We start from the raw sequence: 18,940 nt of genomic DNA, 5'->3' as shown, positions 1-18,940 counted from the left end.
AGGACTTCTTTAATTGCAACTTTACCTTTTGGTATATTTGTCAGGAGGCTTCCACTGCGCTACTACTGCTTCTATTTCCAACAACCACCCTTCTACTGTTGGTACTATGGGAACAGTCACCTTTGTCCCACAGTACGTTACTGCTTCAAACCAGTTCATTGGGACATCTGCTGACAGCGTAATAGACCACCACAGTTCAAGTGTTACTACTACTGCTCAGTACTGTTGAGTTATTAGGTAGGTTGTGCAGTAGTACCTTGAGCGTTCCAAGTGCCAGATGAAATTACCAACAAATGAACTCAGACCCAAATAACCGGACAGAGTCAAAGAATATGGCAAAATACTACTTTATTATCAACTCATTATATAGATAATAGCAGAACGACAACAGCGGATTGGCTTCTGAAACAATGTGCAGTCCATCATTACATAGGCCCTTATGATTGGTTGGCATTCTGTCCCAACCTTGGACATTCGGCTTGTTGGCAGCACGTAAGCAAAATGAAAACCAGGTGCGGGGGACAACGTCAGACAACTGCCCACTTGGCCAATTACCCAACATCTCTCGTCAGTTGGGTCCTAAGCCAAAGCTTCCTCTTTGCAGTTGACCTTGCTGGCTGTTCTCTTCTTCGGAACTTTCAAGGGACATGAAGGTACATTGCCATCTTCGTCTGGAGCTTGATGAATAGGCCCTGTTTTCTGGTCTTGCACCACGTGTGAGGAGACCATGATTTTGTCCATCCTGTCCTTCTATTTAGTGATTGATTGAGATATTTGATTAAGATATTTGTAGCGCACACACAATTAACCAAATTGCATCCAGGCACAGATGACAAAAATAGACAAGGGCCCGATACTCTCACCAATCGTGTGTCAAAAGCAAAGTGCTACTGGATTCAATTACCCTAGGTGCTATTACTCCTCTTGGCCTCTGGAGACTTGGTTGCTCCGTTGTGCGTATGCTTTCTGCATCTTTGATTGTCCTCTACTTAGCACTCTCAAATGTTTACTACTTTTCCTAATCTAAAAGAAATATGTTTTAAATACATGGCTTATCCTCTTCAACTCCTTTTGTACCTTGCAGTTGCTTCTTGCTGCCGCATCTTTGATCCTTGCCCAAACACATATTATTTGTCCTTAAATGAATATGTATTTCAGCACCTGTTATCTCTGCAACCTTGTTCGCTTTCCTTGGGGATTTTAGCTTACTTTTTGTTATGATGTTGATTACTAAGGAACACTGTAGCATGGGAAGCCATGCCATGGAATGTTATTGGATCAGATTCTTTGCTTCAGGTTCTGATGATGTCACAGAACCTGTATGTGTTTATGTTGTTCTCAAAGTTCTACGGTTTGTCAGTTGAAGCCTCTTGTTGGAGTAGAGGGGTCCTCAGTGTTGTGGGGGGTCTTTCACTCCTGTTATCTTAATAAATACTTAATACGAAGACTTGCCTGTGTCCAGAGCGTCTTCGTAACAATGGCGACGAGGATGGGATAACAGGAGACCTCCTGCAGCGAATCCCCTGTATGTCGCTCCGCTACCCAAGAGCGTTCTAGTGACCACCGAGGAAGAGGGACCCCGCTGTGACCTGCTGCTTTGTGCTCCGGGCCGTTCCGCTTATCCTAGCGTTGTAGCGGCCGCCTAAACAAAATAACGGATCCCCTCGTGTCCAGCGAGTGCCGCCCTCATTCCAAGTAAGTGCTGCTCTGCCCGCAAGCCCCGACGAGCTACTAGTTTAATTGCTGTTGTGCTTTCCGTGAGGCCGTGCTAGTGCCGCGGCTGTGACCCGCGCAGCGCCCCCTGCCATTGTCGCATTTTGCCCAGGCGGAACCGCCGCGACCGGTCCCGTGTTTCCTGAGGTGGGGGGGCGCGTGGCCCAGGACGGCGCGATACGTGTCACCATACATCGGAGAGGAGGGGCACCGCGCCAAAGAAGAGTGAGCAGCCGCAACCCAGCGGAGCCCGTCCCTGCACATTTCGTTGGAGGTGCGCAGTTCGAGCTGATAGCGAAAGGGCAGGGTAGGGCGGAGCGTATAACCATATTGTCAGTAGGAGGCGCGCGGCACAGAACAGTGACACGCGGCTCAAGGGTTCTCCTAGTGGCCAGATTTGAGCAGAGCGCACTACCGTATAGGTGGTAGAAGGCACGCCACGCAGAAGAAAGCTATTCATCGTGGGATCGCGTGTTATTTGGACTGAGCTGCAACCTTGGAGATTTTCGAACTTTCAAGTTTACACCCAAAGACAAAAGGGGACGGTGTGACAAGCGTTTGAAAGCCAAGGGCGTTCGTAGCATTCCTGTCGCTGAAGGAGGCCATAGGATTAGCAGTTCATACGGCTTGGCAGCATGGCAGGTTTGCCTGGTATCGCAGGACCACCAATCTTCATGCCAGTTCCCGGACCTGCAAAAATCTTGTGGGCTCAATGGCGCAAGGTGTTTTTGCACTACATGAAAGCGGCAGGTGGGAATTCTTACTCCAGCGAAAGGAAATTGGCTTTGTTGCTGCATTTTCTGGGATATGAGGGCCAGAGAGTATACGAAACACTTCCCCAACCCCATGACGATGGCGGTGGAGATGATATGAACGAATTTGATCTGGCCTTGATGAAGTTGGATAAGCATTTTAACCCCAAGACCAGCACGATATTGGAGCGTTATAATTTTCGCTTGCAAATGCAGGCATCTGGAGAATCGGTGGAGGAATATGTGACGGCGCTGAGACATCTCGCTTTATCCTGCAAATTCCAAGAAGCATTTGACGAACACATACGTGATCAATTCATGACACATTGCAGGTCCAATAAAATTCGAGAGGAACTATGGCTGAGAGATGAGCCAAATCTGGACGAAGTATTGGACATTGCAAGGAGAGTAGAACATTCCTTAGCATGTGTGGCCAAATTATTCAGAAACGAATTGGGAGAGTCAAAGGAGAGCAAAACTGAAGTTTTAAATGTGACCGATGAGACGGGCAAGAAAAAGTCCAGAAATCGGCAGTCCAATCGTGTGGCTGTGGAAGAGAAAAGGAATCAAGACTCACCGCAGAAGGCAGAGAGAAAGGATGAGAGACTGTATTTCCGATGCGCGAGCAATACACACTTTGCATCTTCTGCTGTGTGCCCGGGCCGCAGGGCTACATGTGCGAGATGTAAAAGGAAAGGTCATTACGCAAACTGTTGCAAACATTTTCAATTCGGTCAAAATGCCCAAAAGAAAGTCCTCTATGTGAATGAAGAAGAAGATGGAAGGTCGCCTGAGGAGGAAATGACACTTCCAATGCAGAATGTTTTGTTAATACTGTTAATGTTGTCATAGAGGGTGATAGTACAGATGATTGTGAGCGTCCGTATGCACTAGTGAAAGTGAATGGCCATGAGGTATCTATGATGGCAGACTCTGGGTCCAAAATCACTCTGGTGTCTAAAAATGTATTTGAGAAGGACATGCATGGGAAAGTGTCCGGCCTATCAAAACCTGATATAAATCCAGGTGGTTACAATCAGGATAAAATTGAACTGTTGGGGTATGTGTGGAGCGAGTTCGAATTCAAGGGCCAGAAATGCGATGGCAAAGTATACATAATAAAAAAAGGTCAATCCTTGTTGGGATGGAGGGAGCAGAAAAGCCTTGCCATCAGACTAGATCCAAACAAGGAAGAGCAAGTATATCAGGTGTCAGAACCATGTGCAGGGTCATGCAAATATGTGGTAGGGCACAGAGGAGTGTTTGATGGAAGCATGGGGAAGGTGAAAGGTTTTGTACACCAAATCCTATTGAAAAGGGATAGCACACCTGTCGCTGCGAAACTTAGGCCAGTGCCTTTGTCCTTAAGGGAAGGGGACAAGAAAGAGTTGATGAAACTGTTACAGTTGGGTGTGATCGAGAAAGCAGGCGGAGTTGAATGGGTATCCCCAGCGGTTGTTGTCAAAAAGAGTTCAGGGGATCTGAGACTATGCATAGACATGCGTGAGCTCAACAAATGTGTGATGGTTGATAGGCACCCATTGCCCAATATGTGTGAGATGTTGACCATGGTTGGGCGAGGGAAGTTTTTTTCAAAGTTGGACATGGCATCTGCCTATCACCAGATTGAATTGGAGGAGGGGTGCAGAAAATGTACTGCTTTCATCACTCATGAGGGTGTGTTCCAATTCAGAAGGATGCCTTTTGGGTTGGCATCGGCCTCGTCGGTGTTTCAAAAAATTATGGACCGTTTACTCAGATGTGTGAAGGGGGAGTTTTGTTTCCAAGACGATGTGTTGGTCTGTGGAGAAACGCTTGAAGAACATGACAAAAATTTGTATGAGGTGTTAAGAATTTTTGAAGAAAGGGGGATCCCCTTGAAGCAAGAAAAGTGTAAATTTGCCGTCTCCAAGGTAGATTACTTAGGCCACGAGGTATCACATAAAGGGGTAAAACCTAAAGAGAGCATTGTGAATTCAATAAAAGTAATTGAAAAGCCAACCAATAAGAGTGAACTATGTTCATTTTTGGGCATGACGGAATTTTATCAAAAATTTGTGATGAACTATCCGTCCAAGGTGTTGGAAATGAGGAAGATTCTAAGGAAAGGGGTAGAATTCATATGGAACCGAAAGTGTGACATGGAATTTACAAGGATCAAGCAAGAGATTGATATGGCTCGCCCATTAGGATGTTTTGACACAAGGAAATGTTCTATTATTACTGTGGATGCCAGGGAAGGTGGGCTGGGTGCAGTACTTTCGCAGAGACAGGATGATGGGTCGGAAGAGGTGATAGCACATGCGTCACGTGGCCTGAAGGGTGCAGAGTTGAGAAATTCCGTCCTTGAGAAGGAAGCTTTGGCATGCTATTGGGCTGTTGAGCGTTTTAGAAATTTTGTGTGGGGTATGGAATTTGTTCTACGGACAGATCACAAGCCCTTGAAGGTTATTTTCGAAAGCAAGGGTTTAGATAAGGTTTCACGCAGAGTAGCCGGGTGGGTTACCAGGATGCAGGCCACAATTTTTCAATGGAAGTTATACCTGGGAAGGAGAACATGCTTGCTGACAATCTTTCAAGGATAAGGGTTGTATCCCAGGAAGGGTTAGATGAGGAGATGGAAATGGAAATGGTGTTTGTGAACACAGAGGGAATTGTGTCTAGGCAAGAGTGGTTGGTGGAGATAGGAAGGGACGCAATAATTAATAAGGTGATCACATATGTAATGTCGTCTGTTTGGCCTAACCAATCTGATTTGGTCGAGGGTGAGAGGCCCTATTGGGAGGTCAGAGATGAATTATCTGTTTCTGATGGCGTACTGTTCAGGTGGGAGAGAGCAGTTGCTGCGGCAGGTATTCGAAAAAGGATTATCGACCTAGCTCATAGTGGCCATATTGGAGTTACCAAGACCAAAGGGGTGTTGAGATCAGATTATTGGTGGCCGGGATTCGACAAGGAGGTTGAAAATCTTCTAGCAGAATGCCATTTTTGTATCAAGAGTAGGAAGGGGGTTGAGGCTAGAAAACAACCCCTGATTGATGTGGATGTCCCAACAAGAATTTGGAGTGATATAGCAATGGACATCTTAGGACCAGTTGAGCTGGGCTATGGCCGAGGAAGGTATGTGGTACGAGTGGTTGATTTATTCTCCGGGTGGGTAGACTTCAAGGTTGTGCGTGAAATATCGGGAGAGAACATGGAGAAGGTGTTACAGGAAGTCTTTGCGAGTGAGGGACTACCTGAAAGTGTCCTTACCGACAATGGAAATCAATTCACTGGAGGGTTGTTTCCTGCATATTTAAAAAGTGCGGAGTAACCCATAAGAGGGCAGCTCTTTACCATCCCGAAACTAACGTAGTAGTTGAAAGACTAAATAGATGTGTGATGGAGAGCGTACGCATGGGAGAGCAGTGTGGCTTCGACAAATTAGTGACCATTCAAAACAGAATGTGGGCGTTGCGCATGGCACCCTACAGAACTACTGGGTTGTGTCCATTCGAACTTATGAGGGGTGGAAAGCCCTTCTCGATGGCGTGTCCTCCATGGTTAGGGAGGAGCAGGGAGTCGGATGTGGTCATTGATGAAGTGAGAAATGCTCTCAAGAAGAAGAAGAGTGAATGGGTCATGCGAGAAAACAAGAGAAGAGGAAGAAAGGAGTTGCATGTAGAGCGAGGTGATTAGGTAAGAATAAAGAAGGGTGTGGTGAAGAGAAAAGGTGAGTCATTATACTCCGATCCAGTTAGGGTAGTTGCCGTTATGAAGGGTGCGGTGCGTGTGGAAGGCGGTCAGGTTTGGAACAAGAGTAGAGTTGCTACTTTAAAGAGAGGTCAGGTGTGAGGATCAGTGGTGGTGTGCATGAATCTTTGGAATGCGAATGAATCTTTGGAAAAAAAAGGGAGATGTTATGATGTTGATTACTAAGGAACACTGTAGCATGGGAAGCCATGCCATGGAATGTTATTGGATCAGATTCTTTGCTTCAGGTTCTGATGATGTCACAGAACCTGTATGTGTTTATGTTGTTCTCAAAGTTCTACGGTTTGTCAGTTGAAGCCTCTTGTTGGAGTAGAGGGGTCCTCAGTGTTGTGGGGGGTCTTTCACTCCTGTTATCTTAATAAATACTTAACACGAAGACTTGCCTGTGGCCAGAGCGTCTTCGTAACACTTTTATAAAAAAGACGTCCATCTTCTCAACATGGCTGCTTTACCCGCGTTATATTTTCGACTGCAGCAAGCTTCTATGGTGTCTCATCTACCTTGCGGTTCTGCATATATACATCTACCACCTCTCTTTTCACTTATCTACTTCCTGTATATGATTTCTTCTCATTTGCATGTTCATTTACTTCAATCACATCTTCATTCTTCGAATATTCTTCTATTGTTTCAGTGCACCCTCGTCTCTTTTCAGCATGAAGTCACTTAACACCTGTCAGACTTTACTTGTAGCTCTTCTATGTCCAGTGGTGTCTGCAGACTTCCTTCTACCACATCAGTTCGAGGGTACGTTTGGTACGGTTGTCTGGGTGCACAACGCCTTTCATATCTTTGGTGCGGTATTGGGGTGATACCAGGTGTCGTACACAGTGCTTTCCTGCTGCTCTTTCAATATGAGGGAGGTGAGGGGGTGGGCTCCATGAGTGACGTATACATCTGCTGCTCTACAAGGTTTTGACAAAACACTTCAACCTCATCAGGTAGGCAAAGCACTCTTCTTTATAATAGCTTTCTTAAAAGGGGCAGCCTCTTTACCTCTTCAGTCTGTCTAACTACCACAAGAAAATCCTGCTTCTGCTCACAAGACTTTCTCCTTTCTATCTTCAGCAGTCTTTCGCACCAGATTTTTTATTCTACTTGAGAGTATTCTTCACAAGCATTTGCTTCCACTTTCCCAGCTTTACTCCCACCTTTCTGCCAGTTATCAGCCCAAGTAATTACCCAGAAGCGTATGTGCCACTCTCTCAGCTTCAGGTAACAATGGTGTACTTGTTTGTTTTTGCCCCTTGACTTAACAACTTCACGGTGTAGTTAGATGGCTCTTTAACTCTTGGCAAGACATGTTTCACTATGAAAAGGGGATGCCTAATGGCTTGGCTCATACTTGTTCTTTCCTTCAGGGCTTTAGAGTCTTCTTTGAAATAGAACAAAGGTCACTTTTGGATACAGTATAGAGTTCAGTGTGTCAAGTGAAAACACAATTGGGTACAGGCGACTTCTCCAAGTGTTTTTCAAGGTTTTAAGTTGAGTAATGAATTGTATTCCCATGTAACGGAAAAGGATGTGATTCTGACTTTCTTTGGGATTCACAATTAGGCACACGTGACCTCTCTTTCAAGTAGTTTTCACTCTCTGTAACTTGTAACTCGTATATGTCATGGGTGCCGGCTCTTGGAGGCAATGGCACAGGTATAGATGGAGCGGCCATTGAATGTACTATCACGTTTTCCTTTCATCACAAGGTGGCGGTCTAGTCTTTTTCTTTTGCTCCGTTCGACGTGCGGAATCCTGGAAGCATTTAGTTCCTTCGCTTCCGGCATTCTGCGCGTTGCAACGTCGGAGTTTTCGCTAGTCGATTGCCCTGTACTTCGTTCCAGCGCTCTCTCCCTTTGGAGCCTTTTGCACTCTCGGTGCTTCCCCCGTTCTGCTTTGGGGTGCCTTCGGCATCTCCCTTTCTCCGTTTACCTCCGCTCTTACCTTTCATTTCAGGCCGTGCGCTTTCTTCCCAGCACTCCGCCTGACTATGCCTCTACTTTACTTTTTCCTTTGTTTTTCTCCACCTCAGAAGTTGCCGTTTCCGCTCTTCCGAGCCTCCTTCATTTCAGCATTCCCTTCCGACGAGCTGCCTCTCGCGGCCGCCAGTCTCTACCCTGGTTCCGGCTACTTAAAGTTTATCTACCTTTTCTTTCTGGACGCCCTGATCAGAGCCATAGTTCCTGCAACACCAGAACCAGAGACGCATTCTGCCTTTCTGTAGTCGTCATAACGCCTGATACTGCTTTTCAGCGCACTCAATACCTTGCACATCGGGCATTGGTTTTTTTTGTAGCCTAAGGCTTTTTCCCCGGAATTTCTGCCTGCTTCAGTATTGGAGCCACAGGCAGCCACAGCTCACCGGTGGCCACTGTGGCTTCATATCGAGGCAGGTTTCAAACTTCTTCTTCACTACGATACCGAGAACCAGTAGGAAACAACACGGAGTCCAGTTCTACAGGTGAGGAGTCGGAGGAGGGTAATGGTTCAGACTAAATTGAAGTGTTTTGTGACAGTATATAGATTATGTTTGGCATTCGATAATGGTTTAGGAAGCGTTCCTGTGCATTAATTAGTGTTACGCAACCACTAGATTGTACAGCAACAGTCTTCAGATACATCTACAATGGTGTTCAAGTACATTAGCTATACACGTGAATAGTGATCTTCAACGTTATTCGTGAGTGCGATTTAACAATACGTGAGTCAGTTAAGAGCTGACTACAGTTACCAGCAAGAAATGGTGCAGTGTATTTGAATGCTGTGCTTCACTCACTGGCTTCAATGACACTGGGTTTGTGGGTGCACTGCTTCCCCGACTTCCACTGCTAGTTCTACTGCTTCTGGCTTGCTGGGGAACCACACCTTTCTCCAGCACGGGTGTCTACGTTCCGGCCACTTGATTTTGGAGTTCCCTTTTCTCCCAAGACCCTCGGGTTGCCTGCTGCTTCTGGCCTTAGTCTCCTGCACTTCCACGGCTTTGCAATCATAGCAACAAGGCTCACATGGGGAAAACCTGGCTTCCTGCACATCCTCCGTTTCGCAGCCTCTGCAACAGGACACTCTCAGAACTTGCAGGTGAAATCTGTATGCCCCCTACACTCCGGTGCCCCGTCTGTTCTTCCACTTTCTTGTGATTTGCCAGCCTTGTGCCTCTCCTCTACTACAGCTGCTACAGCCAGCCTTCCAGCTCTCTTTCCAGCTCCTTCAACTCTTCCTTTCCTGGTTGGGCCTCTTATGCCTCAGAGGTTCAATGATAGGGTTCAGGTGTGGGCCATTGGCTTTAATTGCCTGACTACTGCAATGGTGCTAGGCTTAATTGCCCCACTACTGCATCTACATGACTCTTCAGCCCTCTTTTTTGTCTCAGTACCTCTAGGATTCTGGGAATTGTAGTTTCTTACACAAAATTAGATTTATGAACTGCATTATTGATAAGGGTAGGTTTAATTCCCTTAAGGCTTTTAACGGAAGGGCTATGAGAATTGGCTCTAACAGAGGAAGATGTTTTAGTGAAGACATTTCCATACTCCTTTACATTGTACCCTTGGGGTTGAGTATCCCAGGTGTTTAGTCTGGGATAACAAAAAGGATCTTTCTTTCAGTATAGTTTTTTTGATTTTCTAACCTTGGGTTAGATCTTATATGGGGTTGAGAGGCATTAGAATGACAATTAGACGGAACCTCTTTAGGCACAGTGGTAAGAGTCTTTCTATTGGAGTATATATATATACGGTGTCTCATCGCACGGAATCTCCTCTCCATGTTGGCCCCTGTCTCCTCCGAGGTGATCCTCCCGCAGTACACCACCCCCAGGATTGGGAACAGGAAGCATCTGCCTTTCCCTGGCCACTTGTGAGGAGAGCTTCTGCAGGGGTTCAGTGAGGGATTTGTGAGATTCTTCACAGAGCCCTCCACCTCCTTCCCCCGTGATCCATCATTCTAATTATTAGAAAGATAAACACTGATATCACTAGTTTCTGTTGCCCAACTCCATGAAACTCCTTTTTGTCAATCTCATAAGGATGACTCTGACCCCATAAAAACACACTTCTAGTCCATGGATCCCATCTGGAGCTTGAAGTGCTCCCCTTCTGCTGGCAAGCTAGATGTTTGGAGTGCACTATGCCAACCATATGCCACTATGGCTTCTGATTGTCTGTCTGTTAATTGTAAGGTCCCCACTTCGGGGAGGGTGACCTCTAGGATCTCAGTTGTTCTTCTGTTCTGGAATATCTTGTTCGGGGACTGCCCCCAGCACTTGCGGCTCGTGTAGAGGCAACACAGGTGTGCCTGTCCATGTCATCGTCCTAATAAGGGGACTCTGAAAAGCAGCCACTTGGGTAACGCCTTGCACTTTCTGTAAGATATAAAGTTGAAGTTTAGATTGGCCCGACTATGCGTGGCTGAGCCCTTCAAGGTTTTGCTTTAGTCATCCATCTTCTTATGATGTAATGATTGAGAATCTACTCTGGGGTGTCTGGGGGGGTTGCCTACGTCTGTCCCATTCCCCCACTCCCTCTTTTCATATAACACGTTATCCATTGTCTGTAGCATCCCGCCAGACTCAGACTAAAGGAATCTGGTGAGGTCATTGAATAGGGTGAAGGGAGTCCCTGGTCTGGGCCAGTGCTGTACATCTGTGCAGGTTCCTCCTTGTCAAGCTAAATGGGTAAGAAAGTCACATGCATGTGATGGACTAAGAGTAAAGGGTTGTGCGTTGGCAGTGGTGGGCGGGATGTGGTCCTTGGTTGCCCCGGTGACGCACTCCTGACTCTAGCGCCATGTGTTTTTACAGCGTATCCCGTTCACCATCAGCCAAGCTAAAGATGCCATGATACAGATTGCGGAATGGCTCTTCCTGGTGCGGGATGAAGGCGAACCCGGACTTACCACGGGGTGCACTTGCGACTGGAACGAAGACTGTGAGCCCGTACCCTGCATCACAGACTCCTGGGCACAGGGGTCCGTACCAGTTGTGCACACTGGTCTAACACCTCGGCCAGACGACCAAAAGGTACTTTGTTTCCTTTTTACATGTATGTTATATATATGACACGTTTAGAAGTTTCTTGATGGATTCTTATTCTTCGACATGGTTTATTGTTGGAAGCTGCCCTAATGGGATAGGTAGATTCCATTGCAGGTTTTTCCATCGAGGGAGAACTCCTCTAATCCTTTTCCACACATGTTACCTCAAACGTCTGTTGCGGAGGGTGGGGGGCTGAGGGGGTGGGTGTGTGGCGCTAGGTTAATAAAGGTAGAGGGCGGTGCAGCAGAGGCTGCAGTAAAAAGTGCTATTAAAATAAAACTTACGATGAATTCTCCCACGATGAAAAAATCTTGAGGAAATCACATTTCACAAAAGCATAAATGTTGCTCACAAATGAGTACTGCCAAGCCCATTGAGTTGGCCCATTGAGTTGACATATTTCCTCTTAAGCCATGATACATAGGGCCTCATTACGAGTATGGAAGTAGCCATGCTGCTAAAAGCGGCATGGCTACCACCATACCGGGTACCAGGTCCGGGTCCCGCAAAAAGGGGACTTACCGGGCCATTCTGACCTTGGAGGGCCTGGTAATTCCCTTTCACAGGACCTGGACCTGGTAAATCCCCATTCCCATTTCAATCCCCATAGGGCTCAATGGGGAGGAGGCTAACAACGGGCCCATTAAAAAAAATAAAAAATATAAAAGATCTCATGAATAATAAGGGCTAGGAGTCCAATGACCCCTTTACAATTTGTGTATTGAGAAGCCCATCAAATACATGTGCCTATCTTCTCCACTGAGATCTTCCTATGCAAATCATTCCATAGAAGAGCTCCTGCTGCGTCCAACATTTTACCTACAAGCTAATTCTCCCTCAAAGGAGTGTCCTGGAACCTGCTGAACCAGGGAGTCTGGAGAATTTTTCTGGATTTTTAGCTTCAGGTTTTTGGAACCACTGGAGAGACGGTATGAGCATCCACAGGTTGTCAAAAGGTCGCTTTCAAGGTTGGTATATATAGTGGTCTCTAGGCTTCAGCTCTATCTAATTTGTATAGCACCTTTCACCATTATTATAGCCGCAGTGTGCTGTAGGTAGAACGCCCTGGGGACTGAAGTCCAAGTATGGGACATTCGTAAGAGAGTTATAGAAGGCAGGTACAAGTGGTCAAGTCCCTGCTAGTCACCCATGTTGAGAGTGGCCAAGTCCCTGCTAGTCACCCATGTTGAGAGTGGCCAAGTCCCTGCTAGTCACCCATGTTGAGCAGTCATGTGGGTGGGTGCAGAACAAGCGGTAGTCTGGAGAGTATGTGGGAGAGATAGTATATGTGCAGCTGGCCTGAATTTAACCGTGGGGGATCGCTGCATTCCAGTGCCAGAGGTGTTGTGCAAATGTGTGACAGGTGAGACATTAAGTGTGCAGCTAGACCGAATTCTATCGGGGGGAATAGCTAACAAAAATCTAACTACTTTATTTTGGGCCAATTACATCTGATAGATTTGTACACTTCTCTTCACCTTTTGAGTACAGATACCTCTTTGATGTTCTCCATTACATCTTTCTCCATTGTGTTTGTTTACTATCTCGCTCCATTTTGGGAGGCCGTCGCTGCCGTGTGTCCAACTTATCAGCCTTGTAGTGGCCTCTAAGGGACAAGAGTCCTGTGAAACCTCTGGGTATTAAGTGTGTTATAAATAACCTATCATATCATAGGCACTTTATAAATAACATATATCATATCATGGACATCACACTCCACATAGATCTCACTAAATATGTCAACAGTGCTAACACAACTTCCTTTCAAGTAAGTGATAACACGTGTCTGTTGTGAGAAACCTGAGGGTCTTCTCACTTCTATTCCTTCTAGATCCTGTATGCCGGTGGCCAGGGAAAGGCATCGCTTTGGATCCTGCGCCTGGGTGCGGACAAGCAAGGGATGATCACTTGGGTGGAGGGTCTTGGGGATTGGAAGTGAGAGACCCATGGGTAAGACGTGGTATTCCCCATCCTCCTTTCGGAAAGAAAGTGTTCCACTACATCCCCCTCTTTGAAATACATTCAAGTACTGAGACAAAGAAGAAGCAACTGAGATTAGTAAAGATTACCTTCTCTCACCCTTTTGGTACTGGGACGAAGAAGATGCATGAAGGTCAGACATGTACTACTAATGAGAATCGGACAACAGTACTTGACAACAGTACTTGATGGAACAGACCTGCAGTCCATTATTAGACCACAGGTGTATAAAAGGTGGAAGCTGCAAGGAGAGCATTGGAGAGGAGAGTAGTGGAAGAAGGAGCTGTGCTGGAGCAGGAGAACCCAAGACATCGGAATGCCTGCTGATGCCATGGGCAGCCTGCCAGAAGATCTTGTTCGCTGCCTTCATGCCCACCAATCTGGATTCCAGGCATCCAAATGCAGAGGAACTGCTCACCTGAAAATCCCTGAAACCATGCTCGCAAATCTCGATTCCAACTCTTCTGCTGTTCTCATTCTCCTTGATCTCTCCTCTGCCTTTGACATGGTCAACCATTCCATCCTCATAAAACGACTCAGTGACACCCTCAGCATCACTGGCCAGTCACCGGACTGGCTGACCTCCTTCCACACTAACCGCCCTTACCCAGCTGCAACTGGGCTCTTTCTCCTCCACCACCACACTCTCTACCTGTGGCGTCCACCAGGGCTCTATCCTATCGTCATGGCTCTTCAATATCTCGCCCCTCTTTCTCACCTGATCTCCTCCTTCTCTCATCATTGCCAGTGTTATGCCGATGATGGCAGCTTTCCTTCAAACTTACCTCTACTGCCCGCTCTTCCTCCTCTCTCATCCCTAACTGTCTGTCCGCCATTCAGGCATGGTGTGCAGCAAATGATCTTTCTCACTACCTCACCGCCAGTAAGATGGAGATGCTCCTCAACAGGACACTGTGCCCTCAATTCCTCTGGCCACCCTTTTTGGGCCCTCTACCCCCACCATCCTGTGAAGGCAAAAACCTTGGGGCCATCTTCGACTCCACTCTCTCCTTCACCCCACACATCATGGACCTTACCAAGATTCCCTCTTGTGCACCAACATCCAGAAGGCACTAATCGATAAAACAGCCCTCCTGCAAAGTAAAATTGCCAACAAGAAAGCTAAATTGTCCTTACCAAATACACCAACCGACATCCACCCCCTCCCATCACTGACAAACTATTTGAATTTAGACCTGTCACGATACAAGAAGCCACAAAAATGATCAATGGCCTCAAACCGTCAAAGGCTGACCGCTTCACACCTAACAGGATTGCTGTAGGCCAAGAGACATTGCCATCTCATTGAAGAATCCAGAGTAAGCGACCCACCCTCTGGAACCAAGGTTCTGTTACCTTGAAGAACTTTTATGTTGGAGCTGTTCTTTTTTCATTTATGAACACTTTTTGCAAATACCAAGACATTTGTCTTCTCAGCTTATTATTTAGTTTGTTGTGTGAGGGTCAGGATAGAACATTTGGACACAAGCTTGGCTTTTGATTTCTGACATCCCGACAGAGACAGAGCCTTAGTGTGTGGTTTTAGGAAGGGAAATCCCTCTTAGAGTAGGTTCAGAGAGGCATTTTCCCAACCCGTTTATGTAAATAAACGTCTTTAACCAAAAACATGACAACTTTGTGCCCAGCTTTCATTTCTGATCCCTCACACTTGGCACAGGAAAATTATGCCAAACTGGTGACAATTGATTAGAAGTTGAAATGTTTAATGGAGGTGCAAATCGGACCTGTTTATAGTAATATACTCAGCCAGGAATCGCTTCTTGAGAAATCTGTGGATGTGGCTAACCCAGGAGTGGGCTGGGACAGTCCCACCCCTCTACTTTCTTGTCAAACACGAATAAGTTGTTATCCAGAACTATTTGCAACTGGCAACAGAGTAAATGAAGTTAAAGATGGCTTTCTAGAGCCAATTATTGGGCACACAGAAACATTGGTCGTGACGCACGAAAACAACATGCCCAGGAGATTGAAAGAGAAGAGGAAAGCTCGTGACAAGACTCCTCAGAGGAAAAAATATTCAAGAACCACCCGAGCACCAAACAAACAAACATCATCGAAAAAATTCCTGCACTCATTGCCTGCTTAAGGTGAAATTAATGACTTAAACAAATAGCCCTCTGAGATCTTTGGGATGAATAACTCAAATGATGGTTTATCATTGAGGGACAATGAAACAGCAGCCAACCTTATTGGACAAAAAAAAAGATCGCTGATCCAGCTATCCAAAAAAAGATGACTTCCTTCTTTGCTCCACAGAAAGCCTCTTAATCCACCATGATGACCTTGAGTCTGATACTGTCGAAGTGTCTGACGACCAGGAAATCTTGATTGCTAGGCCTCTATATCCTACTTCCATTGCTTTGGATGCCCGGTCTAGCGTACAACTTGCACCGTGTCTTGACACACGGGTAGTTAATTACAACAAACAAGGCCATACAAACAAACATGACATTCTAAGGGCACATAAGGGTTCTAATGATGTTCGAACCATTAGTTTAGAAAATATAATCCAGATTAACGGTAGTATCCAAATAAATAGAGCCACTATGCAGAGTACATTCTCACAAATGCCGGCAGTGCAGTTAATACACTTGGTTGACATTCATGTGGATTCTATTCCAAATAGTGGCCTGGACAGACTAGCCGTGTACTTCTTTTCTAGTATTGTTGCAAGGCTAGTTTGGGACCAACAAGATGTCTTTAGTTCTATAGGGTTTGACCTCATTGAATTCTCTGCTCAAGGTGAAGTAGCCTCCTTCCTTGCTATGCTGCCCTGATTAGCTCAAACAAACCATATGAGCGGGCACCTCTTCTTATCAAACAAGATGACACCAACAGTACGCGATCAGTCACCAACACATGGGCCAACGATAACACTTCAGGTGCAAAGTCAGACAGGTCATGGTTGGCCACATCAATTAAATGTAATACTATGTTGAAGGGACTTTTTCCAAATGTTTAGCTGTCATGGTTTCAGTTTCCTGTCTTGGAACTTGTTTGAACATAAAAACATAATCAAAGCATGCAAAATTAACAGAAGGTTCCCAGACTATCATATTTTGATGTTCCAGGAGACGATGACTGTTCACCCATTCCAACTTGAAAGTTATAAAACCTACACAAAATTGGCCCATTAAGGGTTTATTAGGCCGTCCATCTGGGGGCTTGGTAATCGTCATTGATTTACATCTTAATGCTCACTCGTTTTGTATTGTGTAGTGCCGAGAATGGTCTGTTGGCAGTGGGGGTGTGCTACAAGAACCCCTCATTTCAGCTACTGCTCATCAATCTGTATTGGGAGTCTGCTAAGGCGACTTGCAACAAGTTCCAATCAGCATTAGATGACTTACTATACAAGTTTGGGTGGTGAGTTTGAGAATAACATAATCCTATGTGGAGATTTCAACTCTGAGTGTGCTGAGAGTTTGTTGGCTCAAAAACCTTTCCGAGACTAGCAAGAGCACAGCTTCATCAGAGAATAGGAAACGGGGGCAGCTCTTAGACTCTTTTATGGATGACACAGCCAATTATTTATCTATTTGTCAAGAAATTGGGAAATTGGTCCATCAACAAACACATAAAAACATGGACGAGAGGATTACGAAGAGAGGATTGCGATCTTCTTCGATAGACCCCTTTTATACTTCCAATAATATAAAATCCATTTGTCCTACTCTTGCAATTATATATGAGAAACCATACTATTATAACTTTCAATGTGAATGCTCCTTCTATTCCTCATGACCTGTCGTCAGGGGCGTCGATTCACCAAAATGCCAGGGATAGCAGACGTGACATCACAGACCTGATGACATCACAGGAAGTGATGTCACTTGACCTTTGACACGGATGGCATTGGTTCCCCTTTAACCCTGTTGACATTAGAAAAGTGGCTTGTGGGAGTAAAAAAAGTACATAAAACGTAAACATTTTAAAATACCAAATTTGTACTGAAGCAGACAAGAATATTTTAGATACCAACCATATTATAGCAAGGGTGCTGCCTTCATATCCCATGGATGATATAATAGGGTTCGACCCAATAGGGCAACAAAGGCCGAGGCAATATTGGTTCCACCATCAGGTTCACCATTTGAAGATTTGAATATATCTTTAAGCAATAATTATAACCAAGCATTGAGCAATTTCGGGGAGTGCTGTGATCTGCTGCTTGCTGAAATGGACTCGGACAAGCTTTCATTGATGGAAAGCCAGATGAAGATGTACAGCAAAATGAAATTGTAAAATGTGTCCAAGATATACAGAGAATGTCATTGTATAAACTACAAAGGGAACAAACCACACCCCTCCGGACATATAATGAGATGCAGTCCTCCCTGATGAGATTCCCATGGCAGAAATATTGTTTCTTTTATATGCGCTTTCATTTTAACTTACTAGGCTCCCTACAAATGGGGTGGAGGCTGCCATAAGAGGCAAGAAAGAAATTGATGGCTCTGTAAAAAGCCTGGGAGGTAGAACCGCGAAAAGATTGGCTGATTGGCTGAAGCACAAAACTACGGCAGGGGAAAATGTGGTTGGGAAAGTTCATCTGGAGGTTATAGGATTTAAACAGTGATGTCAAGTGGCTCGGCTCTTGTATGGATACTCAATAGCCATTGCTTTAGTAAACATTTTAATAGTGATACACAAAAATGTGGCGGGAAATGTTTTTCTCGATTAGTCCACCATAATCAAGTAGGGAAGGGAGTAATTTGTCAGATGGGTGGAAAATGTAATCTTGGGGATTAGAAAGAGAGGCCCTGATAGATATATAGTATACAATATTGTATTGTGTTGAATGATTTGTGTCTGTTATATTTGTATAAGAATTTTGTGTTGCGCCAGGAGTGAATTATTGCTATTTGTAATGATCTAAGAGTTGTGAGGTTTATGATAAAAAAAGTGTTGAAGTTTTTAATAAACTATAAACACAAATACAAAATAGTCCGAGGCACAGCCATAGATATGCCACTTCAGCGTTGTATGGCCAGCTGCTTACATATTATGGCAATTATAGCTGCATATCGCGTATTGTCATTATATGAAAAGTAGTCCCCCCCCCCCACATTGCCACTTGCTGAGATAATAGTGTCCACAAATCTAATAGATGCAGGTCACCTTCAGTGCACAGGAGCTTTAATGATAATGATTTCTTATTTATATAGCGCTTTCATAAAAAAAGTGCTATACATAACTCATGTTTACATAAAATTATCATCCCAACCAAAGTTGGTACTCATTTATCAACCTCCGAGAAAGAAAGGCTGAGTTGTCCTTGCGAGAATTCGAACATGCGACCTGCAGCTCACACACAGAACACAGCAGCGAGAGCTGAAACCGCGAATCTATCTTGCCACTTTCCTATTAAAAATGCAATGCCACCATAGAAAAGCATGTCAAAACTGGCACACAATTAAGGCCAGGCACATAACACATCATGTTTGCTGTAGCCTTGATGAAGCACAGTAGAAAATGCCATGCCACAGTAAGATACCTAGACTGGCAGCACAAAAAGGCCAATCTAACCACATAATAATCCTGCTCATGCTTACTTTATCATAGCTGCCCAGAAAGATATTTAATGTCACAGTAAGGACTGGCTGCACCCAAATGCCAGTCTAGCCAGGTTATTATACTTACCAGGATTGCTTTATAAGAGATGCCCAGTACAAAATGTCAAGCCACAGTA

At 45.2% G+C, this 18,940-nt stretch overlaps 2 protein-coding genes across 5 annotated transcripts in view; one reads left to right on the top strand and one right to left on the bottom strand.

Moving 5' to 3' along the window:
- The window catches only part of C6QH2orf81 (chromosome 6q C2orf81 homolog), a 133,258-nt gene that overhangs the window by 33,337 nt on the left and 80,981 nt on the right, over positions 1–18,940 (top strand). For all 3 annotated transcript variants that reach the window (XM_069632449.1, XM_069632448.1, XM_069632447.1), the window contains one exon: positions 11,014–11,232. In XM_069632449.1, the coding sequence (XP_069488550.1) occupies positions 11,014–11,232 (219 nt within the window). The remainder of the gene's footprint in view (positions 1–11,013; positions 11,233–18,940) is intronic.
- Positions 1–18,940, bottom strand: part of WDR54 (WD repeat domain 54) — a 266,084-nt gene that overhangs the window by 202,650 nt on the left and 44,494 nt on the right. The gene's annotated exons all lie outside the window — the stretch shown is intronic.

The sequence above is a fragment of the Ambystoma mexicanum genome, chromosome 6q, assembly GCF_040938575.1.
Source record: "Ambystoma mexicanum isolate Mex_15411 chromosome 6q, UKY_AmexF1_1, whole genome shotgun sequence".
Taxonomy (NCBI): Eukaryota; Metazoa; Chordata; class Amphibia; order Caudata; family Ambystomatidae; genus Ambystoma; species Ambystoma mexicanum.
The sequence above is the reverse complement of the archived record's forward strand: the minus strand, read 5'-3'. Positions and strand labels throughout refer to the sequence as shown.